This window comes from Euprymna scolopes, chromosome 20 (assembly GCF_053919585.1).
Source record: "Euprymna scolopes isolate OS-2025 chromosome 20, ASM5391958v1, whole genome shotgun sequence".
Lineage (NCBI taxonomy): Eukaryota > Metazoa > Mollusca > Cephalopoda > Sepiida > Sepiolidae > Euprymna > Euprymna scolopes.
Window position 1 is genome coordinate 726,676 of NC_136501.1, and position 27,785 is coordinate 754,460.

A 27,785-nucleotide genomic window follows, 5' to 3' on the forward strand; every position below is an offset into this window, starting at 1 on the left:
TTCTTTTCAAAATCTGAAGCTCATTCGGTAAACATGTAAGTTAATTAAACCAAAACCATAGGTAAAAAAAGTATATGTGTATTTTTCAGCATTAACTAAATAATATCAATATATAAATAAATGTAAATGTAATGTTAAATAATCGGCCACTCAAGATCAACCTTCACTGATGATCAGAAACTTCCAGACCAAATACGATCTAAAAAAATAGTTTTTTTGTAATTGAATTTATAGTAAAAAACAAAAATGGAGAATAATTCTGGTGAAGCGTCAGGATGGTTGCTCGGTATTCACACAAGTTATTTCTGTCCCGTCCAAAGTTCCTCTTTGTGCAAATCTTGATTCCCCACCTCATTAAAAATTTACCTTGAGTTTAAGTCGACCCTCATGGGAAAGCAAGGAAAAGGGAGTACAACAAATGCGGGCAAAAGATAATACCGCATAACTGAAACTAACAATAAATTCTGAAAATGTCTAAATGCAAACAGAAAACAACAAAACTCCCAACTTATACAATAGTATGATACTAGTGGGACCTGTGGTAATTCCATTATGTGATTCATATGTAATTCATATGTAATTCATATGTAATATATTGATGTTGGCATTCTGTAGATGTTCAGCGTAAATGGAGACGCTCTAATATTATTGTAGCTCTTTTGTTAAAACTGCAAAAGTATTTATCCAAGCTAGCAGGTATCCACTGAACGCTTTTCTCTTTCAACAGGTCTGCATAATCATCAACGTCTCAACACAGAAACTCTTTTAACGACTAACCCGTTTCCTTATTACTACTTATGAAGCTGCTTTTAAATGTTAGAATGAGACTTATTTTCTTGTCGTCACTTTTACAAATATGTGTTGTATTTTTGACCTTGTGCCATACACGCTTACATCACAAGACCACATGAAAGTTCCTAAATAGTATTCCTACATTATAAACAATTATTTTTATACCTACAGACACTAGTGTTTCATGCTTATACATGGAAAATGAAAATGAATATATATATATATATATATATATATATATATATATATATATATATATATATATATATATATGTTCAGTTGGTAGTGAGAGCCTGTGTCTATGTATGGACGAGGCAAAAGATTAGAGAGTCCTGTGGTAAAAAGTATGTGTGTGGGTCGTATGTGGAGATAGTCATGTTGGCTTGTTTGTATTCCGTCATAGTTGAAACCCGAGCCCATAGGTTGGGTAAGTTCTTGTGTGTACCCCAAGAGAGAAGTTGAGGGTGACAGATCCTTTCCACAAGGAGTTATTGTCCGTCCGAGATCTCGGAGGAGAGGGAGTATGTTGCTGATTTTATAAACTCGGTCACGTGACTGATATTTGGCTTCTGATTGGACATATCAAGAAGGAAGTGTATTTCAAAATCTCCAGCTGCAAGAAATCGCTCCTGCTTGCGTTTGTTGGAAATCCGTCTGCTACAAATTTCACAATAGTTAGTTATTGTCAAATGAAATAAACAACAAACTTAAACTCACCTTGATGAATTCAATCATTTCCTCCAGTAACTGAAACCGGGTTCCTTTCACGTTGTGGTAATCGTTTTGCATGACCTCTATCTTTTTACTGATGATGAAGAAAATGAATATCACTAGGACGATGATGAAGCAGAAGGCTGCCGCCAGCCTGATGTAATAGAGTAAGATAACGAAGCAGATGAGCGTCTGGAAAGGCCCCGACCACAAGATGAACAAGTAAGGAATCATCTCTCGAAACATACTGACATCAGTCGATAACAGATTCCGTAGAATCACATTGTCAGAGGGTTGCATCCCAATTTTCAGAACCTGGAAATTTGAAAAAAAAAAAAAAGTTTAGAGAAAATAGCATAAATATAATACGGTAGTCTACTACTCCGCAAATTGTAGAAAATATATAGGTCATCTCCCTTTAGTTGAGAAGTTAGTTACAGAATGAGACATAGGACCCAAATTATAGTGCAAATTATCATCTATTTTTTTTTATTTCTGGTATTAATTATAAAATGATAAATATTTATAGATTTTAAACTATCAGTAAAACTAAAAAATATGCAGAACATAATAACGAATTTACATAAAAATGGTACGTGTGAATAAATAGGAAAAATGGCACAAGTGAAAAATTGAAATTAAATTTTAACATATAAAAAAAACAATCTTGGATACAATACATTGCATTTCTTCAATTGAAAAGAAAATTTCATCTACATTTAAAAGAGGCGATCTCTCCTCGAAATCATCTGTTTCCCCTAAAATGCAATTCTACTTTTTGAGCGATTTTAGAATCGGAATCGAAATTGTGAACCTAAAACAAAATCGGTAATTGTAAAAATAAGTAATCGTTAAATTATCTTGCGTAATAAATCTAATAAATTAAAGACGATTTTTCCGCCATTTTGTGATTAATAGCTTTCGTAACAAAATACACAAATAAATCTGTTGCGTCAATAAGTTTTAGCAACTATTCATTATTGTTGTTAGATAGAACTATTTTACTTTGGATCGATTTTTACATTCAATTCTGATCAACATTTTATTTTTTTACTCAAATTTAGAAGGAGTAGGCACAGTTTTACTCATCCTATTAGCACCAATAAAAAGATCTAATAGAATACATTTTCTTATGGATCTGTTTCAGATATGGTCTAATTGGCTGAAACTTTTAAATGCATTTGTTGTAGAACAAGAAACTATATTGATATTAAATATAAAAAACAAAGTGGACTTTGTCCTTTGGTCCTTACATTCAATGAGTGATGTTTCTGACAAATGAAGAAGAATTGCTGGATTGGAATCTATGCATAGAAGATTTATCGTTGGCTAATTTTTGACCTGGAAGTGTTAGTTTTTGTTTTTTATTTGTATTTTTTTCTTAGCTCGTTACATCAAGTAGCTTCACACCGTGTCTGAAGTGATTTTAAAATGAGAAAAGCAATTATTTTCTTTGATCGAATATATAAACTTACCTTGTCGTAGATGATAGTCATTAAAGTGGTGGACACTTTACTGCCAGTTTTCCAACCCCGTGAAAAGATAGTTTGATCCAAGATGACAAGCAAGACATTAATGATGAAAAATAATAAACTGTACACACAGCCAACTGCAATATCTTTTTCTTTAGGATCCGTATTCAGATACGTCATGAATATACTGTTCAGCAGAAATAGATAAAAGAAAGAAAAAATGCAATCAGAACTTTGAATTTTCTCATCTAAAATAATCCACTTATCTTTATCTATATTAATATAACGCATCGTCTATATTATATATTATATTTAATTATATTTCGTTGAGTCTGCCTGTCTGTCTGTCTGTCTTATCCACTTTAGGGTTAGGTTTTTTTTTCATTAAATACAAAACAGAATATTCTTAGGAAAAGTTGTTATGATAGCAATTTAATACGTGCGCACATTTATTTGCGGATATTGATAAAGTAGAAACCTGTTTTATTTCATGATAACTTCTGTCGACGTAAATGGCCATTAAAAAAGAACACCAAATGAAAACCAAATGCTCCAAAATAAAGATTTCTGATAAAAATGTCAGAAATGGTACATTTTGGCGATTTGACAAGTTCATCTGAATTAAGAAAAGTAGTTAACTAAATTCTGGGTGGTCAAAATTTATTATTTGGTCACCCGAAATATGGCTAAGATGTTATGAGTTACTTTGGATATGAAAAAAAAAAAACGGTGCAAATAAAATCAAGTGTCTATTAGTTATGGTCCAAGGAATTTGATAACCCCAAAAAGATAACCAAAACATTTATTTTTTACTCATACGAAATAGCACTTGGAAAAAAAACCCTCCCACGTGAGTAATGGTGAATGATAGTGACTCACTCACATGATAGAGGGTGAAGGCAATGCACTCTCGTGTTGGGGGTGGCAGATTGCAGAAGAAGAAAACGAAACATTTTTTTAGAGTTTAAGAATTTCAAAAACTGCCTGAGATTGGTTTTCTGAGAATTGTGAAATGGAATTCTGGAAATGGGAGGCTTGATTCTCAATATAATGAAAGGCAAAAATAGCCTCGAGGATACACTCTGCTAGCTGTCTGGGGTTTTTACACCAGTCCAAGAGAAGCTTAGGACACACTCCACCAATTGCTTTGAGGCTTTCACGCCAGTCAGAGAAAAGCCCCTGTCTTAAAACACACTCTGCCGATTGCCTTGGGTTTTCACGCCAGTCAGAGAAAAGCCCCTGTCTTAAAACACACTCTGCCGATTGCCTTGGGCTTTCACGCCAGTCAGAGAGAAACTCCTGACTTAAGTCTCACTCTATTTTAAGCTCCTGAATCTACACTGCGAAGAGACAAGCATAATTTTATTAACAGAAGCCGCCAATCCCCACAGCATTTCTATTTAGTCACAACTTATGAATGGTCAAAGTGCTGTAACTTTCAGTGAATAATTATTTTTTGTTTATAAGAAAAAATGACCACTGGTTTGTCTTTATTTGTGGATTTCATCGAATTGAAGGTGCAGTTGGTTTCATATTTATCCTGACATCGAGACAGTGAAGACACAGACCAAGCTATTGTGAGAGGAAAGCTCAGCACGAAGTCGAAGCAACGTACAGACGGCCGAAGTAAACAGTATTGCCACACAGACTTAGGGTCGTGCACGTTTTGTGCGTTCAGAGAATCTGAGCGGTATTTTCCAGTGACCAGTGAGGGTCTGATCACTCCTGAATAGTCCACCACTAGACAGAGTAAAAAAATGTAGCCACCGAGACTTAGGGTTAGTGTGCATTTTCTTGCCCGTGTGTACGACGAGCACCCGCTCAGAGTGATGTTACAATGTAATAAAAATATTTGTTTTTGAAGAGGCATCAACTAAAGTCGTTCTTGATAGTTGTAATGTATTTTATTTGTTCAAGTTTGGTTTAAGTAAATAAATCCTGAAAAGAGTCTTCATCATGCGGTTCAAATCCATGGACGGATCATAGTTATACCTAGCCACACTGATGATTTTGGGTTGATGAAATCTGTATGTATTTGGATATTGAAAAATATTTATGAATAAATAATTGTAAATACACCTTTGACTTCTTGTGTTAGTTGGATTCTTTGGGCTATTGTTTTCATCCTGAGTTTCATTTTCACAACGTTTTCATCAATTTGACCTCTGACCTTTTGCATGTGCATCTTGTCGAACTCGGGAATCTGTACAGAATTTTGAATGAAACCCTTTATTTAATTCATGGGTGTAGCATGGGCGTGTTTTTTTAGCCATTCCTAGGTAGAAGTTCTAAGTAATTCGCAATAGAATTTTATGTGTCACCTGCACTGAGGATGTAACCTTCAACCTTCAGAAGTGTAACATTTACAACTGAATTTTACCAAGTGCATTATCTACTACGCCACGGTTTCAAAATCGATCGAAGCTTACATTAACCGAAACGTTGTGAAAATAACACTCAAGATGAGAACGGTGATCTGATTTATCGAAATAAAATGAATTATCAATTCTTATCTCTAAAATATAACGCTTTTGATTTCTATATACCATCTTACACATACTAAGACATCTACTCGACAAAGTAAGTAAAATATGTCTGTATTCATTAAATGAACAGAACCAGTCGCCAGAAAGTGTTCAATCAACGGGAGAAAACTGCAATTTTTCTTTATTTAAAATTTTTTCATATTTCCCTTGCCGAGAACTCTTCCTTTGAAGACAGCTTCAAATAATTATTTACAATAAATATTTTTTAACATCTACACGCACACACACATATACAGACACACACACAAACGTTTCATCTTAGTCAAGAATCATCAGTTTTGCTAGGTACAATTGTACTAATTCAAAGCCTATATTGACTGAAATTACCTCTGACTTCCATCCAACATCTTTGCACCTTAAGCCACTGAGACAGTTAGAAAGGGAAATATACTTGTAAAAACAGTCAGTCTCTGTAAAAATTTTCAACTAATGAGAGAGAATTTTAGATAGATAGATAGATAGATAGATAGATAGACAGATAGATAGATACTTACTTGAGTAAAACTGGATTTAGAAATATTAAAATATCGTAGCAAGCTCTAAGACTAAAAGTAAACACGATTTCTTTCCAGAACATTCGGATGAGAACTTTGATCAACGGAACGGAATTATCAGTTGGTGAAGTCTTTGTTTTTCTGAAAATAAAAATTACGCAAATACATTTTGTCTTTCCACTTTATATATCTGCGTCTATGTATGTCTAGTGTATATAAGGTGTACGTGTTTCTGTAATCGATGCACGTGTATCGTCTAGTGGTTAGAATTACAAGTTACTTTTCTTTTTATATGTGGTGTCTGTACGTGTTGATCTGTTACGTGTATATTTAATAGTCTTTATATGTGTATGTGGGTGTTTTCATATATTGATGACAATAACGAACGGGACAATAAGAGGCAGTCTTTAACAATGACGAATAACATTCTTATCTGCTAGGTCATATATCTTATTTATTGTTTCCCCTCTCCTTTGGCAGCAGGCACTTGAAATTAAGGCATCTTTTTTCCGAATGGAACACCCAAACTCCAAGTTAACATTTCCAGATATTTATTTGCAAATTGTCCTTATATCTTCCTTAGTTGGTCTGCATATGCTTCCATTTGACCTCAGAGACAACTCTTGTCTACTAACTAACCCAGTGGTTAGCTAACATAACTCGTCTCTTCGACTTCCCGTTACAGACTAACAACTAATTTTGATTTCTCCTGGCTTACGTGTCTCTTACGTCAGTCAAAGTGTGCAACCTTGTTTGTCACGTAAGTCACATCGTTGTTTACTAAACCAAATTCCAAACTAGCTTTGTTTATGCTTTTTCTCTATTCATAACATGTTCCTTTAAGCCAAAATTCCCCAGTTAAATATTTTAACATAGATATTTTTTATTTTCCCCGGTTAAATATTTTAACATAAATATTTTAACTAACATTTTTTTCTTTTTAAATATTTTTCTGAATATTTTTTTAACTTAAATAATTTAACAATTAATCATCGTTCTGACTCTTAGCAATGCCCGCTACAACATAACACAGATACTACGCTGGGATTATAACCAAAGGGCCACAACATAATATATATATATATATATATATATATATATATATATATATATATATATATATATATATATATATATATATATAGTGTTATAATGGAATAATTCCAGAGGAAATCCGGGTATGAGAGCTCAATGTGGTAAATAGAGCAATAACATAAAAATATAACACGAAAATTACATAATTGTCGATGCAATAATTTATTTCAACCTTATGGTATTTTCAAGCATCTAAACTAGACAATTACATTTTTGATACTGAAATAAAGAAAGAAAAAGAATCGGGTCTCGACCGTCAAAAAACCAGAGGGGGTGGTAGTAGCAATCTACTTAATACATTTTATAGAGAGGGTGGGGGGATTTTTTAAAAGAAAACAACAACAAAGTCCATAAAGTATGGAAATAACAAATTAAAAAAAAATGTTTACAAGTGTTTTTGATATAGATGTACATAAGAATACTTTGATAAGTATGTTTTAACTTAAATAGGGATGGTATAATAAAATTGTGGGGTCTGCGTTCGCGCCTGGCCTCCATAGAATGGAAATAGGCACAAACTTAATGAAGACTTTTCATATCTATCTGCGTAAGTATACTTTGATAATTATGTTTCAGTTTGAAGAAATATGGTATGATAAAATTATGGGGTGTTCGTTCACACCTGACCTCCATAGAATGAAAATATGTCACAAAGTTTAACAAGGGTTTTTTTTTATATAGATCCACAGAATATTGTGATAAGTGTTTCAGTGTAAACAGGTATGGTATTATAAATTATGGGGTTTATCTATTTTATTTTAACCTTCATCATATTTTGCTTTGGTTTTGATACTCCCAAATTTAACATAATTTACAACCCTTCCTTTTTATAACCTATCATACTTTCTTAAATCAGAGTCCATTTTCTATAGGCTGTTTTTGAACCCAGTCAACGACGGATACTTTTGCTAGTATATATATATATATATATATATATATATATATATATATATATATATATATATATATATATATATATGCATGCATAATAAAAATGGAAATAAACGAAACATTGAGAATGGATCATCAGTTAGCAAATTCTAAAACATAAACAGAAAATGAAAATTAATAAATAAGAAAAAACGTACTTTTAAAACAAAACATTCTTATATTTACAATTTTATGAGCATCTAAAAGCTATTTTAGTAAGTGATCATTTATTTATTTATTTTTTTTTAACAAGGTGGTCACCACTTATCAAGGCCCAGAAGCCACTCAGGAATAAGGGTTATTGTAAGTACATTACGTTGGTGTGGATATTTAAAGTGTCTACTTAAGGGGGCGGTTCATCAGGAATTTGTTTACGTTGGACTTGAAGACATCCAAGTTGTAGTCAGGAGGGAAGCAGGCAGAGGGAACAGAGTTCCACAGGCATGCAGTTCTAAGAAAGAATTTCATTGGTTGAAAATACTTTGAGTTAACACGCTTCTGTAAAAACGTATTTGCTTTTTGGAAGTGGTGAAAAAAACGATGTGGACAAAGAGGATTAGCTATTAAAGCGATTTGCTTTTCGTGATTCAGTCACCACAACGTTAATTACACAGTGAAAGAATCACTGGAGAATAAGAGGTTTGAAACGCGAAATCGTTAAAACATGATCGGTTCGAGGAATTTACATTAAGATAGAAAAAGTGCAGTATACTTGTTGGAGCATGTTATGGGGACATACTTGTAAAACAAGTGTAGGTTTTCGGAGGGAGGAGATTTTTGTCTGTTGCAATGTATATATCTTATTACGTGTGTCTCTTTGTCTGTATCTACGTTTGTAATCGTGAAGCATCTAATGTGTGTACGTATATATACGTGGTAAAGTTCATTATAACTTTTTTTCTGTTATCTTAGTCTTCTGGGATCTATTCTTCCCGTCACTGGTCGATGAGATGTAAAGAGCATCTAAGACGAAAACACGACACGGATTTTCTGGCACGGATTACTTTATATCGTGCACAAGTGAACTGGGGGACCCCTCCATATTGTTTACTCAAGCTTTTTGCGTTTCTTTTTCCAACACATTTTTACACCAATTCGACGCGTCTGTTCCACCCCAAATCGGAAACCAGACTGAAATTGCATGCGAGAGAAAAGATATCTTCCTATCTTTCTTTCGTGCTCTTCCTCTTTCTTTTCTTCTACGTTTTATTTCACACGAACCGAATGACCTATTTCAGGAGCTATCGTTAACCCCGTCTACAGAGCTTGACATACGTCAGCACTTAATCATTGAACTCTTTTTGTACTAACTAACCTTCACAGCAAAATTACAATTTTCAACATGCCGGCGTAATCCGGGATAGATTACATATCACAAGTACAGGGATGGAACATTGCGATGATGGAATAGAAGTTGAAACTTCATACGTACACTTTACACATTAAATTTACTTGACAAGTTTGAAACTTTAGACGTAAGATTTGCTTTGTCAGTTGTATTTCTTGCGTAATTTTATTTATAATCATATTTATTTTATAGTCTTTTCTCTTGTGGAGTGAAGAATAGATAAAATAACTTTTTTTTTAAATTACATTTATTGTACAATGTTAGTTTTCATTAAAATTTAAATGATTCATAAATGAAATTAATAATTGAAAAAAATAAACAATGTGAATAACTATAACTCCTCATTTATCAATGCCCAAGGTTACTCTAATATAAAATTTAATGCCCAAGGTTACTCTAATATAAAGTTTAATGCCCAAGGTTACTCTAATATAAAGTTTAATGCCCAAGGTCACTCTAATATAAAGTTTAATGCCCAAGGTTACTCTAATATAAAGTTTAATGCCCAAGGTCACTCTAATATAAAGTTTAATGCCCAAGGTTACTCTAATATAAAGTTTAATGCCCAAGGTTACTCTAATATAAAGTTTAATGCCCAATGTTACTCTAATATAAAGTTTAATGCCCAAGGTTACTCTAATATAAAGTTTAATGCCCAAGGTTACTCTAATATAAAGTTTAATGCCCAAGGTTACTCTAATATAAAGTTTAATGCCCAAGGTTACTCTAATATAAAGTTTAATGCCCAAGGTTACTCTAATATAAAGTTTAATGCCCAATGTTACTCTAATATAAAGTTTAATGCCCAAGGTTACTCTAATATAAAGTTTAATGCCCAAGGTTACGCTAATATAAAGTTTAATGCTCAAGGTTACTCTAATATAAAGTTTAATGCCCAAGGTTACTCTAATATAAAGTTTAATGCCCAAGGTTACTCTAATATAAAGTTTAATGCCCAAGGTTACTCTAATATAAAGTTTAATGCCCAAGGTTACTCTAATATAAAGTTTAATGCCCAATGTTACTCTAATATAAAGTTTAATGCCCAAGGTTACTCTAATATAAAGTTTAATGCCCAAGGTTACTCTAATATAAAGTTTAATGCCCAAGGTTACTCTAATATAAAGTTTAATGCCCAAGGTTACTCTAATATAAAGTTTAATGCCCAAGGTTACTCTAATATAAAGTTTAATGCCCAAGGTTACTCTAATATAAAGTTTAATGCCCACGGTTACTCTAATATAAAGTTTAATGAGTGTACTATAGTCACTAAGGCAACTGTGTATTAATAGTAAGTGATGGAAATAGGGTAGAAATTATTTAGGGGCGTAGGAAGCTCAGCAAGAACTTGTTTACATTGGACTTGAAGATGACCATATTGTAGTCAACTAGAAAACAGGTCAGTGGAACAGAGTCTTACAGAAAGCATTACGTTTAGATTTAGGCACAGACAGAGAATGGAGGAAATGTTGATGGTTGTTGTAGCTAGACGAGTGTTCTTTGTGAAAGTTTGGCAAAGGAGGACCATAGATTTGAGCTCAGACGAGTACTTGCCATGAAAATAACGATAAAACAGAGACAGGATCGCATCGTCTCTTCTGTGAGAAAGAGGTTGCAGGAAAAGAAAAGGGCATCACCTACTAGGTTTTGAAGCCAGTTTTAAATTTTTTTAAGACAGGATAGGGTACTCTTATCCAAATATGGTAACAGTACTCCGTTTAAGGACGTATCTGGCTCTTATACAGGTAGAGGATTGCGTCGAGATACTTTCTAGAGTGGTAAAATGACAACCTATTGTGGGGCAACCTTGGCAACAGATTTGATGTAAGTCTTCCATATCAGGCCAGGAGTAAAGGTCAAACCCAGATGTTTGTCAAAACAGAGAGCCTTTTGTAGACGGGAGTCATTTGTATCAGTTGGGGTCAAGTGGAGATCAAGGCGTTTATGGTGAAAGTTCCTGATGAACCGCCCTCTTACGTAAGGCACTTTATCAAATCTCCAATACTAACGATTACTACAATACTATCCCATTGATTACTGTACACGCAATAACCCTTATCCCCGAGTGGCTTCCGGGCCTTGATAAGTGGTGACCTCCATGTAAAAAAAAAGAAAAAAGCTTGGTTTTAGATGCGTTAAAATTAATCAGCTACTTTTTATTCGATTACACCACATTTTTCAAAAAATCCAATGATAAAAATTAAAAAGAAGAAAACTTACTCCGAAAAAAGTTTCTGTTGTGTTATTTTTGACTTCTCGTGTAAATAGTCAGCTTTTTCTGAAGCAAGAAGGCTTGGAACGTCTTTCTCACACAACTTTTGTCTGCAACCATTTATCATATATCTGCAAGGAAATTATAGCACGTGATATGTATTATTTGAATTCATCACACTGCTGTTTTCATGATGAGTGTGATTTTCACAACGTTTCAGTCGATGTAACCTCCGACCTTCTTTAGGTATATCTTGTTGAACTCGCAAGGTCCCGTCGCGCAGTGGTTAGAGTACTTGGAAAAATCAATTGTAACAATGATATTATCCTGAATATTGAAGGTTTAATTCTCAGTGTGGAAGACCGAAAAATACAATTGCGAATTACTTAGGACCTCTATCCAACCATGGCTGACGGAACAAGAGCATGCTACTTCCGTAAAGTAAATAAAGGGTTCCATTCGAAATTCCGTCCAAATTCCTGAGTTCGACAGAAACATTCCCGAGTTTGACAAGATACACCTGAAGATTGGAGGTTACATCGACCGAAACGTTGTGAAAATCAAACTCAAGATGAGAACAGTAGTCCAATGAATCCAAATAATATGAATAACCAATCCTCATCTCAAAAATTCAGAAACGTCAGTATGTGATATCACGTCAGTCGACTTGAGCCCGGATGTAGCCGTTACTGGCCTGACGCTCCCCTGAATAATGTCACTATCATGCTCGCTCCATCGTTTGGCTCTGCTTCCATTCTGTTCCCTTGATTTAGTCTTTCTGTAGCACCTCGCCAATGTCCCTTACTTCCACATGCAGGGCACTCATCACTGTATGCTGGGCGTTGTTGAGGCTTGTGGCTGGTATCGTAGTTCTTCTTTCTGCTTCGGTTAATGTTATATCTTTTTTCTGCTTTCGGCATTCCGAGCTGGTTCATCTGGTCGTTTCCATTGATAAGGTCTTCATACTTCCGGACATCTACAAACCTATGCTTGCCCGGAACCGGATGTAACCGTTACCGGCCCGATGCTCTTCTGAATAAAGTCGCTATCACGTTTGCTCCATCGTTCTGCTTTACTTTCTATGTTCTCTTGGTTTAATCTTTCTACGGCACCTCACTCAATGTCCCTTGCTTCTACATACAGATCACTCATCACTGTATGCTGGGCACTATCGAGGCTTGTAGCTGATATCGCAGTTCTCACACTTTCTGCTTTGATTAATACTATATATTCTTTCTGCTTTCAGCATTCCAAGATGGTCCAGCTAGTCATTTCTGGCGGTTAAGCCTTTGTACTTCTGATTTTTGGTCAGTACGTTGGCTATGCTGTAGATTTTTGGTTTGCTATAGAGCTCATTACGGAAAGCATCATATGGTGTTGAGAATATGATGAGCTCTATAAGTCTCTCGGTAACGGTCACGTCCGGTTTCAAGCGATCAGAACAAGAAATACAAGCAATCAGTCCTCATGTAAAAAAAAAAAAAATCAGAATTCTAATTTAGTCTTTTTCTATGAATAACATGTTTTAACAACGAAAGTCACAAAAAATATTATTTTAATCAATGAACAAAAAAATTATACAACATTATTCAGTTATTCTAAATTTTAAAATTAGCCTCAAACTCTCACTTTCCTTATTTTGTCCTTTAGTCCTCACATTCCATGAGTGATGTTTCTGACAAAGGGGGAAGAATTGTTGTTTACTAAGTCGAAATCTATTAAGCTAGCACTTATTGTTGGCTCGTTTTTTACCTTGAATGGTATTTTATTTTTATTTTTTGCTCCTTACATCAAGTGGCTTCATGCCTTGTCTGCAGCGATTTCCATAACAACAAAACAATAAACAAATAAATCAAAAAGAATTTATTTTACATTTGTCAATTACTATAAAGATTGAAACTGTTTTTTTTTTTTCACTAATCCTTCTACTATTAATAATTAGATAATTTTGACGTCTTCAATGAGCGAAGTGACATTGAAGGTATTATTTACCTTATATTAAAAAATGGCGAAGAAAAAGTTAAATAAATAATAAGTTTCAACAAAACTAAGCAGCTTACTTTCATCTTGTTTTCACCTGTTTTATATTCGAACCCTATGCCAGCAAGTACAGATAATGTTAACTACTGTGAATTTCAAGACTGTTCCATCAAGTACATACAATGACAACATTGCGGAAAACGGAAAGAGACCCAGTGCATCCAACGAGTAAGCGATGGAGGTGAATGGTTAGCTCTATAAACAAAACGTGCTAGAAGCAGGTGTCGAATTATTAGATAAAAATTACATCACATGTTCCAGACGGCACAGAGTTCCAAGACAGTTTTGAGGTGAGGAAAAAGCCACACCAGATTTACCCAACAATGTAGTGATCTAAGTAAATCACTTCGAGACTGTCCGTTCATTTACCATTTTTTAAAGGCTAAGTGAGAAAATTAAACAAGAAGGAATTAATTTTAGCCTCTTTAGTTTATAAGAAAATAATTTTGGTCTCTCCTCTCGTAAACGAATCTCTTTCTCCAATAAAACCTTTAAAACCGTCAAAAAGTGTCCTTGTATTTCCATATATGAGTTTTATTCATCTTGAATTAACAGAAGATCACAGCTACTGCGGGATCAATGGCAATACGCATGGAGAATGGCGACCAAGGAATGAAGACCAGACATATGTATATATATAAAAAAAAGACTTTAATTAACTTATTTGTTTCTTGGTCGCTCACTACACGCGTACAAGTGCGCGTTTATGTGAACAAAACCAAACTATGTGCTTCTCTTCATGAAATGTTTTATTACTTCTGAAGGTTGTAGTTTTAATCTTTAATGTGAGCGACCCTCAAAATGCAATTGTGAATTATTTAGGACTTCTACTTAGTCATGGCTGACGGAACGAAAGTATGCTTCCCCATAGAATAAAGGGTTCGCTAGAAATTCAGTCGGATAGCCTGCTAGTTACTTATAAATGTTAGATTTATGCTTAAGCTAAAGTAGCTGTAGTTTTATTTTTTATTTTTCGTAATCCATGAGGGTTTGAGTTAGATTTCAGATTGGATTTACTGTGTTAAAGAAACCAAAAAACAATTTATTTATTTATTTATTGAAGGGCTATTTTTAATCTCTAACCCTAACCTAACGCTTTGCATGTTTAGTGGTGTCTGCCTATTTATTTTATTTTATTTTATTTTTCTCACAGATTTCAAATCGTAAATTGCTTCAGCTGAGAACTGATTCCGCAAGTACTGACATCTTCTAAGTGCCCGTACAAATTGAATTGCACCCGACTCCTTTCCCACAAACTGAGCAGAAAAACTTTCCTCTTTGTAGGAGCTTTCCAACACTACAACAACCACTGATCATTATTTTGGTTTTCGTAACATTCAGTCTCAAACGTTTGGATAAATCCAGGCATTCATCTTCGTACAGGTACGAATGTAATTCAAGTAAAAATACACAAGCCTTGTCATTTTAAATTGAACTAGAACTCCCATTCGAGGTTGCCCGAGGATAAATGTATATTTCTGCTCCTAGCCCCGAACCCTATATTACCTATAATTTTTATGTTTTCCTTTTTATTTTTGTTTACTTGGATTATCTGAATCATTCAGATTACTATTCTCATCTTGGATGTTATTCTCACAACGTTTCGGCCGATGTAACCTCCAATCTTATTCAGGTGCATATTTTTTCAATCAATAGTCTGTATGTCGAACTTGGGAATCTCTACAGAATTTCCAACTTAACCCTTTATTTCATCCATGGAGATAGATTGTTCTCGTTCCATTAATCATGACTGAGTAGAAACGTTTTAGTATCGCTTGTATGGAAGATTGAGCATTCAACTGTAGAAGACTGTCATTTAGAATTGATTGCCACTTAACACCCTTATCTGTTGCGCCACGTGTTTATTTGTTCATTTACGTCATCGGATTAATTTCCTTCACTATCACTGCGATTACTACTATTTTAGTGTTTTTTCCTTTTTATTTATGTCATTTTTTTATTTACAACTTCGTTTTACTCTTCTGTTTGTATGCTGTTACTATTATTACTCAGCTTCCCTATATTCCTCTCTCTCTCTCTCTCTCTCTCTCTCTCTCTCTCTCTCTCTCTCCATCACTTCTCTTATTCCACCTTTTCCAACCGTCTTGAACATTTAATGCCAAATGCCTTTTATGTCTACGTTTTTGCGGATTATCAAAAAGATCACTTAGTTTTAAAAATGTATATATTTATGTAATGTTTTTTTAATCTTATGTGAATTTCTTTAAATTAAAAAAAATGTATCCCATTTAAAAAAAATCATTTAAATTGAGGTGAAATTTAAACTTGAGTATTAGCATCATAAAAACTACTGCCTTTATAATCTGTACAGAGCACTAGTATCCCCTTCACGACAATACCCTTGACAAACCCGACGAGCAGCAAAATCCCACACCTACACTATAGAGATCCCTAGATGTTGTAAAGCCTTCTACTCAAATAGCTTTTTCCCCCACGGACTGCTGCACTTTGGAATTCCCTAACGGGCCTCTGCTTCCGTGACTGTACTGACATGCAGAAATTAAAGTGTAATGTGAACAGACATCTTGCTGCCCAATTCCCTAAATAGTATTCATGCAAATCTCGTCCAAAATAGTAGCCCCTCACGACTAAGTGGCTCTGTGTCTTGTTTGGAGTGAAATGACGATAAAAAATCTCTGCCTATTCTTTTTTTGTCAACCAATCAATTTTTTCTACTTGCGTGCGAATTGCAACATGGAAAAAATCAATGTAAAAAGAAAAATAAATACCTGCTCATCCAAAAGAATGTTATTCGGGATAAAAATGAAGCTTTTTCCACGACTGTTAAATTCTTGGCCTGAAAATATAAACGGTATTATGATTTTATAGACAGAAAAAATGGTTATGTTAACATTTCGCTTTATAGGTTATCTCTCGTCGATTAATAGTATTTTAAGTATTAAGATATCTATATTCTATTTCTGTAAGTTTGTCTGTCCGTTCCACTTTTTTCTCAGAAAATACGGACCTAATTTGGCTGAAATTTTGTATGGATCTTTGCTATGCAGCGAACTAATTATTATGTTATCCGTTCGATACAGTGTTAGGGATTAATAGGGATTAATAAAGATTTATAGGGATTAGTATTTAATGCAAAAATAAGCACAGGTTTACCATATGCAAGCACCAATTTGGCATAAAGCACTCATTCTAAGTAAACAGGCTATAACTTTTGTCTGTTTTTAACGGGTCAAAACGTTTAGTTTATTTAAAATGGTAGCAATTTAATTCTTTTTCAAACAATAAATAGTCTTTGTCTTCTTAGCATAACAATAATTGTTAGCTAAATATTCTTCAAGTCAATAAAAACGAATTTCATTATTTTAAATGTATTTATTTAAAATTGTAAATATGATCCATTTGGATCCTTGTCCTCATTTATTCTATTTGGTAAAAAGGTTTTGCAGGAAATGTGCCAGAACGGCAGAGTCTGGGATGAACCATTACCCAAGGAATTGAAGTCAAGGTGGGAAAGTTGGGTGAAGAACTTAAAAAATTTTGAAAAGATTTTCACTGTCGAACTGCATCACTTTTCAGCTGCCAGTAGTCACGTTCTTGGGCATCACGTTCGTACATCAGATCTATAGGCGAGAATAGTGTACATTGCACACTGGTTATGAGTGAATTTAGGGTTGCACCAACAACAGTTGTCACAATCCTCAGGTTGGAATTCACTGCTGCTGCAATTTCTGCTGCTGTGAGTAACATTGTGAAGAACTAGAGCTCAGAATTGATAGGAAATATTTCTGAACGGATTCTCCAGTTGTCCTCGATTATATTAATAATGAAGCTAGGAGGTTTTGTGGCTTTACAGCAAATAGAGTACAGAGAATTCGAGTAACTACTGACACAAAGCAATGGCATCATGTGTTGCCACAACAGATAACTTCGCAGATAATGATTCTAGTGGACTGATGGGGGCAGAGAGGATCACATGATCAGACTTCCTATCGGACAAAGAAACGAGAATAGAACAAGGAACCATGGAATTAATTGTGGGAGACTCTGAAGTTCAAATGATACAAATGTTTAAAACTTAATATGCGAAACGAACTAATTTCCAAGTGTTAGTCTCACGGCTTTCAAAATGGACTACGTCAGTGAATGTCATCGCCTGAATTCAGCATTTACTTAAGAGAACTGTAAATATGCAAAACCCTTAAGTCTTGAAGGAAAAAGAAAGGCTAAGCTTACAATCATCAAACTTGCATAGTGAAAACATAAACTTGCTTAGACAAAGGTTTGTATGCTGAAATGCAGATGGAAGATCTTAAGAAGCCGTCTATAATCTAACGAACCACACAAAAGCCTGTGGTTCTTATTAGAAATCATTTGACAGGTGAGTTCCCTGTGCCAGTTTAGCCGCACAAACATCTGCGTTGGCCGTAAATGCGTCTACGTAATGATTTAGCTCCCGGTAGTCCATTACCGGGCGCACTTTGGCTTTGTTCTGCTGTATCACAGCCATCAGGGGAATTAGACCTTTGGGGGGTCCCAATTTATCCTCTGGGTATAGCACGAGCCAACGATTATCTATCCAGGTGTGGAGCTCCTGCGTGTATTCTTCACGAATTTCTGCTGGCACTGGGTACTCTGACACTCGATTATGCAGCCTTTCAGGGGGGTGGTCCACAGACCATTTCCACGATGCGGTCCACGTTTGGTTTTGATGGTCAAAGGTAGCAGTGAAATCTGGTTCATCGATAGAAATGGCTGCGCATTTAATACTTTTCCTGGCGCCCAGCCGCACTGATCCTGTAGGCTTGACAACGACACCTCCTAGAGCTTTTATGGCGTCGATCCCTAGAAGCAAGTCAAATCCCAGTGGCTTGCCATGCACCACCAACACATCGACTCTGGCAGACACACCTTCATCAGTGGATACAGAGACCGTTCCAACACCGCAGCACGCATGGGACATTCCACCAATTGTGTTGACATTTACGTTTGTTTTTCTCCAAGACCGGCACCGGTCTGCATGTAAAATTGTCCTGGAGCATCCTGTATCAATAAGCGCCAAACATCGCGTCCCGTCAACATGGATGCTTATTACCGGGAGCGTCGTGTTCACATCTTGGTTGGGAAGGAGACTGGCGCTTATGCGTCCTCCCCTTGCTCGTTTCCCGAGCAGTTCCGAGCCCAGTGTCCACTCTCACCGCAACAGTAACACCGTGTTCCACGTTTTCGACAGTCCCTTGCAAGGTGGCCTTTAACATTGCATTTGAAACAGGTCACGTTAACAGGATTATTCTGGGCCCTGTTGTTGGGTGAGCGTGTGGCCGCAACCACATCCTGATTTTGTTCGCCAGTCGTCGTCAAAATTCTCGCTCTCGACATTAGCTCCCCCATGGTCAAGGCTTTGATGTTTGGCACCTGTTGAAGAGCAATTGAGATGGTGTCAGGGAATCCAGTGACAAAAATTAATTTTGTGAGTCTCTCTGAGCTTTCTCCTGTGAATCCGGCCAATCCAACCAACTGCCTGATCTTGTTGGCGTACACATCCACACGTTCACCAGCCCATCTAACCATAGTTATTTTTCTATATGCTGCAAACGCGTCATCAGTAAATGCCTCCTTTAATCGAGCCTCAATCTGGTCTATTTTCTTTTGATCGTCCTCCTCCATTTCCATGTAGAGGGCCAGCGCATCGCCTTCCAGGTATAAAGGTAGCAGACTCGCTACGTCATCCACCTGCTGAAGTTGTGCGACAAGTCTCACTTTTTTCAGCCACGCTACAACGTCTCCCTCGCCAGAGAACGGCTTGATAATATCACTGCTTATCCGCACCTTTGCCATATTCGGGCCGGAATAGCTTGAAACAAAAATGTAGTAGGCAAAAAAAAAAAAAAAAAATGAATGTTCTGTCAGCAACAGTACAACTTCAAAATAGTCAATATCGCCCACCTCCAGAAGAGAGGGAATTCCTGTCCGTGATAACCGTGGTAAAAGAAGACACACTCCAATCGCCAGAAACACCCACACACACAGTTTGCAGGACACTGCCGACTCGTCTCTAGCCTCCTGCTTTTATAGTGGCCGGGAATTATCCATTTGCATAATCACATGAGACAGAAACGTGATTTTCCGAGAGTTGCATGGGGTAAATGCTAATAAAAAAACCCGGACGCCATCTTGGAATTCTCTTTTTCCCCCCAACTGGTGACACAACAGACGTACCCGAGGTAAGCTCTTTTCCCCCTCATTTTAGTTATTGCTACTTCTGCTACAAAATCATTTGACAGGTGAGTTCCCTGTGCCAGTTTAACTCTCTTTGGAACCAGGCAGCACACCTTAAAATCTCAACCATGTATGAACATTACCAGCATTTATTCACAACTACAAACCTTGCAGATTAATCCCCAACACCAGACTATAATCTGAACATTCACAATCTTGATTTGCAATTGCCTTGAAATTATCATTGATCAATATAATTATTAATTGAATATTTAAGACAATTTGCGGAAGTGTAACAGTTACTAAATGGACTTTAGTGGATTATATATTGTTATTATCATTTATTATTGCATTCTTATCATATATTTAACGTAAACAGCTAGTTATTAGAATAGTTTCTATAATTTGATAATTAACCCTTTTTTATTAGTTTGTTGTTGACCTGTATTTCTACAAGGGACAAACAAGGTTCCCTTCCTTATTCTTAATACAGTTAGCAGAGGCAACAAAATGATTATAACTTTTTCCCTTTTTTTTCAATTTGTCTATTTACTTTAACTGTTTTCTCATATCTCCTTTTTTAATGTTATCTATTTCTTCCATTGTATTTTTCACGGCGATTATTGAATGAAATTGACAGCATCAGTATGAAACGTCTTACCCCTTTTTCTTTCATGTAGAGCCAGCCTTAGGCATAGGCAAACTAGGCAGCCGCCTAGTGCCTCTGATTAGTGGGGACCTCGCACAGGAATCTTAAGAAAAAGATATATATATACATAACGCTAATTATGCATAAAACAAAATATAGCCGTATTAATATATGCATGTGATATCAACGCATATTTACTTGCATACTGAGAGTATAGGTAGAATTTATTATTTTCCAACGTTGTTCCAGATATTGTTCCGTCATCTCTTGATGCTTTACGTTTTATTTATTATAATGGTTTGAATTTTGCTGTTCCAAATGTCGCTATAACCCTTCCTATATCATTGAATATTCCAATTACTGCTGCATTGAGGGAAATAAGTTCTTCCAAGTTTACATTAATTAAAAAAAACTATTTGAAAACAACAATGACGCAAGAACACCTGAATAGTCTGGCAACGGTATCTATCGACACGAGATCTCGCCCAGTCTCTGGATTATTCACAATTTATTCGAGACTTTGCTGCAATCAAAGCACGAAAACTTGATTTTTTTTAAGGTTTATGACATCTGCACGAATATGTTTGTAAATTTCAGTTATTTGTTGATTTAGATATGCGTACAGGTAGTTGTTAATAAATTGCATAATTTTATTTTTTTCAGTATTTATTTTTTTATTTTTCTATTTCATTTGAGACCACGAAATCGCCTGGGGTATCCAATTACCTTGTTTCATGGCCGATATAAGGTAGTTACAATGATGAACAGACATCAATGAGTGGAAGAACAAGAAGAAAGGAAAAGATTGAAAGAAAACGAACAATATATTTTGTGCGATAAAATGTTTACATGTCAGGGAGTATATCTAACATTTTTGTAATGGATTGTTTATTTAAAGAATAATATTAAAACATTTAATATTGAATGTGTAATTAAGCAGTTTCTTTTATTATGATAAGCGATTCATTAAGACAACAAATGGATCTAAACAAATCGAACTTTGAACTTTTGATCAAACATAAAATACGTATATTAACTACTGCATATATCGTTCACAAACTAAAGAAACATTTTATTGTCATATTCTTTCATTTTTATTTTCTTTTGTGTTATAATATTATATTAAATTAATTATTGTAACCATATCGATGTGTTCGCCCTTTTCATGCCAATTGTCCTATCCAGCGTGTTTTTACCTACGGATATCCTTCTTTTTTTTTTTACTCGCGTTCACCCCTAACAAGGCATATAGCCACTTGGACGTAAGGGGCTACTATTTGGGACCATGTCTAGGAAAGATTAATCGAGATGTTGGTTTACATTACATTTAAACTTCTGCATATCAGTACAGTCAATGAAGCAGATAGCAGGAAAGGAATTCCAAAGTCTAGCTGTTTGAGGGAAGAAACTATTAGAGTAAAAAGCTTTCTGGCATTTAGTAACCTCAACAATAAAGAGGTGAGATTTTGTTGCTAAGCGGGTTTGTCGGTGATATATACATCGACGGGGGGGCACAAGTGCAACGAGTTCATCAGAGCACATTCCATTAAAATATTTGTAAAACAGGCATAGAGATGCAACATTGCTTTGTCTTTCTCAGGCCAATTATGCTATCCAATGTGTTCTTACCTGCGGACATCCTTATAAAATTTGGGATTATACTCTGATCCAACAAATTTCGGCAAAATGTAAATATTGATTTCTGCTCGATATTATCAGCCATCACATCTGTTTCTCTTTGCCAGCAAAAGTTGTGAAAGTTTTACTGAATTTAATTTCATCTAGATCAATGCACAAGCACAAAGTACATTAATGTTTATTGAATTATTTTTTTCTATGAATACTATTAAAGCTAAATACCATGATTAATGTTGGGACGATTAATCGGAATCGGGAATCGGGAAAATCGGAACTTTTGGGGGTACCGGAATCGGAAAAAAATGTGCATATTTTTCGATACCAAAAACGATTCCTTGAATTACCTTTTTTTATTTGATTCTGTTTAAAAACAATATCTTCAACTGCTCGGAGTAATATTAAAATAATCAATATTTATTGATTTTAAATTACCAGTAAAGCTAAAATCTACAGGTCACCCCCACAACTTCATTTTTACGTTTGATAAAATAAATGCACATTTAACATGTTTTTACGGTAATCGGGAAAAATAACAACTTTATAATTAAATGCTTAGAGATTTATAAAGAATCAGAAATTCGAACAGAATCACAAATTTAGTGCGAAATCGGTAATTATATCGGAATCGGAAAAAATATTAGAATCGTCCCATCATTAACAATTATATATAATTTTCCGGAAAACATTCTAAAGGAACTAAAGAAGAAAGAAATGGAAATTTGCTAAATTTGTCCTGCTAAAGCTATCCTTTCCGGGAGTGAGAGTTAAATTTTTTAAAGCGGGAGCTTCAGTGATCAAGGAGGACATGTAGTGCCGGTTTTAATTAGTAATATTAAAAAAATATATATATTATAAAAGAAAAAAAAACCGAAAATTACCTTTGCTGCGTTATTATCTGCAAAGCTGAATGCAACAACTAACAGGAACTTCAAGATTAGATTCAGGATATCCAGAACAGTTTTTTGGGTGCTCATTTCCTGAAACACAAAAAAAATAAAAAATAACGTTTTGAAAAAATGACACTTGTGCATTACTGACAATGAACAACTTTTTTGTTTTTATTTTGAAGATCGCAGAATAGGGATAGACAATTCAATTTCAGAAAGGGGAACAATTCAAATGAACCGTGTCCGACAATATCAACACAATTCCCTATTGCTGTAAACTTGCATTTTAAACATCTATAAAATATCTCTTTTGTGAATGTGTACATTCTAAACTTATTACTTTCTTCATTGTATAACATGTGTCTCGTTTTCTCACATTTGATTATAAACCTAAAACCTTTTTCACTAAAAATATTTCTAAAATATTTATCTAAAATCGGCTCATCCCCAAAATACCTCGCACAAATAAAAACTCCTAAAGAAATACCTTAAATTGCTACTTCCCTACGTGGGCATCACCTAAGTTTGTCCGCACGTCAATTTCAACGCGACAGTCTACGCTTTCTTCTAGTTGATCAAATACGGCAGTTAAGTTCAGCTCATCGATTTTGATCGCAGCAGCACACCTGGATACGTTTCCATGAGGAAGTTAACCTCATCAGATTCAATCAAATGGACTGCCCCCCCCCCCAACTTCTTGAGGGCATCAAATCCCAGTAAAACGTCAAAGCCTAACAGTTTTCTTTCGATGACCTCCAGTTGCAAAGGTGTAGGCTGCCCACTATAAGCTCAATTTAGTAGGTTCCATAGCATCTCATGAGTTTTCCATCTGAGGTTATCACCTTAAGAGTCTGGCGTCTCCACCGACGACATACCGCTTTTTTCATCACGGTTTTGTCAACCAGGGCCGTGCATTGTTGTCTGCCAACAAGTATATGGATGCGCCTCGTTTTTCTCTTGCATGGGGAGTAGACTGACGCTGACGTCTTTTCCTCTGTTTCTCTGGCAATCTGCAGTAATGTGGCCGCTTTCGTTGCACTTAAAGCATTATAGTTTATGTTATGACCTTCGGACGTTTGTCCCATCGAGTCGCCCCGTTACATAGTTTTTGGTTATATGACCCAATACGCTGCATCTGTAACATACGATCCCTGTTTGAGGATTTTTGTGGAGCAATGTATTCAGTCGCATCTCGTGTGAGTATTCTAGTTCGTGCCAGCAAATAGTCCATGGTCAACGTGTCGATGCTCGATGCATGTTGCAACACTATTGAGATGTCGTCGGAGAATCCCGCCACAAAACTAGCTTCATAGCAGTCTCGAGCTCTTTCCCAGTGAACCCAGTTATTCCTGTGATTTGCATTTTGTTGGTGTTTACGTCTACACGTTCTCCTGCCCATTCATTTCAGCTTTACATACGCAGGCATCGGGCATCTCTCTTCTTTTTCCCGTTGTCTGCACATGTATGTTGTTGGCACAGATGACACCAACATTCTACCATGTATGTTTTGAAATGGCGGTCAATCTCGCTGACCTAATCATCCGGAATTATACGTCCCCCCATTTTGACTTCTTTGACGTCATTCCCGGGAGCACCCGCATCCAGGTTTCTGACCGACTTTCCTTTGACGTCATTCCCGTACACTTAGATTACTCAACAAAATAATCGAACCCAAAAGCTATAGCATTAGCATAGCCTCGCCGGCATTTATTATTCATGCTGGAAATTCTTTCAGGGGCGCAGATCTATGTGCAATATGACCATTAAAACACCTCGACATTTAGCAAGTACTGATGGAAAAGCCTTTCAACGAATCAACTCTGGGTTCGATTTCCTGCACTATTACCCAGGAAAGTGCTGACCAGAAAAACATTATAACATCGTCCTCTATCGATTATACTTAATTACATTAATTATATGTTATTAGACAAACAAAGCCTGAAAGAAACACCACCAGCAGCGCTCAATCTAATGCTCAAAACAGGCTTCAACCTTAAAATAAGTTCTTCAAGAGTTCAATAGAATAAAATCGTACAGCAACAAATAAATGTTTGCATGAACTTTTTTTTATTATTAGAAACAGAAAATTTACCTTTCTCTCGAAAAAATAAATGCCCATTGTAAAGAATGCTAGAAAGGCAAATATAAAATTCACACCTGATGTTACCAGCCTCTTCTTCCATTCAACAAATTGCAAGCACATTGACAAGATCTACAAAAAACAAAATTTATACAGTGATTTTTCAGGCAAAATAATTTGGTTAAGTACAATAAATTTTCTGCTTTTAATTGCAGTTCTGATGTTAATTTTTCTTTCTTACATACAAACTAGATTCGTTATTTTTTTAAACTCAAACAATGCACAGTGCCACTTTGATGTACGGGGCTACTATCTGGGACATAATTTGCAGATGTACTGTGTGGGGAGTTAAGCAGTAAGATGTATGTTTGCATTATACTTGAACTTCTGCGTGTCACTACAGCCAGGGAAGCAGGAATCCGGAAAGGAATTCCAAAGTCTAGCAGTCCTAGGAAAGAAACTGTTAGAATAGAAGGCTTTCTTACATTTGGGGATTTCTACTGTGTAGGGGTGAGATTTTGCTGCTTGTCGAGTTTGTTGGGAGTATTTACGTCGTGGGAGTACAAGGGCCGTAGTTCGTCGTAGCAGCTACCACTAAAATACTTGTAAACTAGGCAGAGGGGTGCAACATTTCGTTGATGAGCTAATGGCTGAAGTCTAGCTGACAGTGCGGACCTATTAGGTTGGTTGCTCCTTTTTTAACCCTGTCTGAGCGAGAGATTAGTAGCAGATGCACCAGCCCAAATGTGGCAACAATACTCCATACATGGGAGAATGGTGGCCTTGTAGAGGTACAGGATACTCTTGTGTAAGTAACTGTGGTGTAAATGAAGAAAAAAGAAACAAGAACGACCGACCGCGTTTTTGTGTGGCTTACCTCGTGTTCATAATGAAGAAGAAAGAAACAAAAATGATTAAGTGGCTGGAGAAATTAAAAATGGTGGCGAAGCTGCAAAAGATAGAAGATGTGGTCACCCTGCTGCCGCTATACTTAGAGGGGGAAGCCCTCACGATTTACCAGCAGATGCGAGATGAAGACAAGGAAGACCTTGCCTTAGTGGAACAAAGGCTGAAATTGGCCTTCGCTGAGGGCCTATTTGAAGCACTTGGCAAGCTGTCAAATTTGAGGTGGACCGGCGAGTCCGTTGACGTCTTTGTGGAAGAGATCAGGAGACTGGCAGGGTTGGCTGGTTACGTGGGGAGGAGCCTAGAGATGACGGTAAAGCTGTACCTAGTGAACGGCTTCCCAGAGGAAATCTCTGCGAACATGCAGAGAATCACGGGGATCCATTCTATGGAAGTGGACGATCTCTTGGTCCACGCCAGAGTCCTAGTGAAAAATGTTAAAAGCCCAATCATGTCTGCAGCTGTGAGTGGAAATATGTGCATGAGGCCTTACTTGAATGAGAGGCAGCCGGCGAGGCGACAGGAGGGGAGACCTGCCATCAAGTGTTTCCGGTGCCAGGGTCCTCATCTGATCAAGGACTGCAAAGAGCCGAGACCGGGGATCACGTGCTACCGATGTGGACAAGTGGGGCATATTAGCCGCTATTGTGTTGCTGCACGGGACCAGGAAAACGAGTGAAGGGGAGCTATTGCGCCAGTGGTTACCCCTTCTGTGTGGAAATGGCGCATGATGGAACATTGCGTCGGTTACCGGTGGTAGTCAATGGGAAGAGAGCCATAGCCCTTGTCGACACAGGCTGCACTACAACGTTGTTAGCGAGGAATGTCGCGAGGTCATGGAGCGGAACCAGGATTATTAGGACCGTGGATGGCAGGGATGTGAAATGCCTAGGAGAGACGACAGCGGAAGTAATGGTGCAAGGGGTGCCCATTGGACTGCAAGCCCTAGTGTTGAATCATCTGGTCGGTGGTGTCGACGTGATTATAGGTATGAGTGCAATTAACCGACTGGGGGGCGCTACGTTAAGAGGGGGCCAAGTGACGTTTGGACGTCTCGGCGCAGTGGGGATGGCAGGAGTAGAAGGTGATAGAACCGTCAGAACCCCAAAATCGAAGGTTTGCTGCATTGAGGACAAAGATTTCCTGGCGAAGTTTGATGGCGTGAGGTGGACGGTGGAATGGAAATGGATCTCCGGGCCCCCAGAACTACAGAATAAGGTGGGCTGCTACGAAAACACCCTGCGAGGAGAAATAAGAAAAGGATTCGAGGAAGAAGTGGAGAGGTGGATAAAAGAAGGAATTCTGAAACCGTGGACAGGGGAAGAAAAAGGAGTGTTGCCACTACTGGCGGTTGTTCAGCCTACCAAAAACAAGATTAGGCCCGTGCTGGATTTTAGGGAATTGAACAGACATGTAGCCTGCCACACTGGAACGGGGATCGACGTATGTAAGGAGGTCATGAAGAAATGGAGAAGAATGGGGCGGGCCACTAAGATTGTCGATCTGAAATCGGCATATCTGCAGATCCATGTAGATGAAAAACTCTGGCAGTACCAACTGGTCCGGTACAAGGGGCGGGTGTATTGTCTGACGAGGTTAGGCTTTGGGCTGAGTTCAGCCCCCAACATTATGACTGCCGTGCTGAAGACAGTGCTGAGCAAAGACTGTACAGTGGAGGAGGCCACTAGTTCGTACATTGACGACATCCTGGTGGAGGAGGCAGAGGTGACAGCAGAGAAAGTAAGAAGCCATGTCGAGAAGTATGGGTTAACTGCAAAACCGGCGGA

General features: G+C 36.7%; 1 protein-coding gene across 3 annotated transcripts in view; it reads right to left on the reverse strand.

The window, feature by feature from the left end:
* The window catches only part of LOC145241280 (multidrug resistance-associated protein 1-like), a 170,653-nt gene that overhangs the window by 111,419 nt on the left and 31,449 nt on the right, over nucleotides 1–27,785 (reverse strand). For 2 of the 3 annotated variants that reach the window (XM_080104018.1, XM_080104019.1), the window contains exons 4-10: nucleotides 25,105–25,224; nucleotides 23,004–23,102; nucleotides 16,391–16,458; nucleotides 11,609–11,731; nucleotides 6,016–6,156; nucleotides 2,979–3,162; nucleotides 1,510–1,818 (exon numbers count right to left, since the gene is read on the reverse strand). In XM_080104018.1, coding sequence (XP_079960144.1) covers nucleotides 1,510–1,818; nucleotides 2,979–3,162; nucleotides 6,016–6,156; nucleotides 11,609–11,731; nucleotides 16,391–16,458; nucleotides 23,004–23,102; nucleotides 25,105–25,224 — 1,044 coding nt within the window. The remainder of the gene's footprint in view (nucleotides 1–1,509; nucleotides 1,819–2,978; nucleotides 3,163–6,015; nucleotides 6,157–11,608; nucleotides 11,732–16,390; nucleotides 16,459–23,003; nucleotides 23,103–25,104; nucleotides 25,225–27,785) is intronic. The other variant, XM_080104020.1, reaches the window with a different exon arrangement.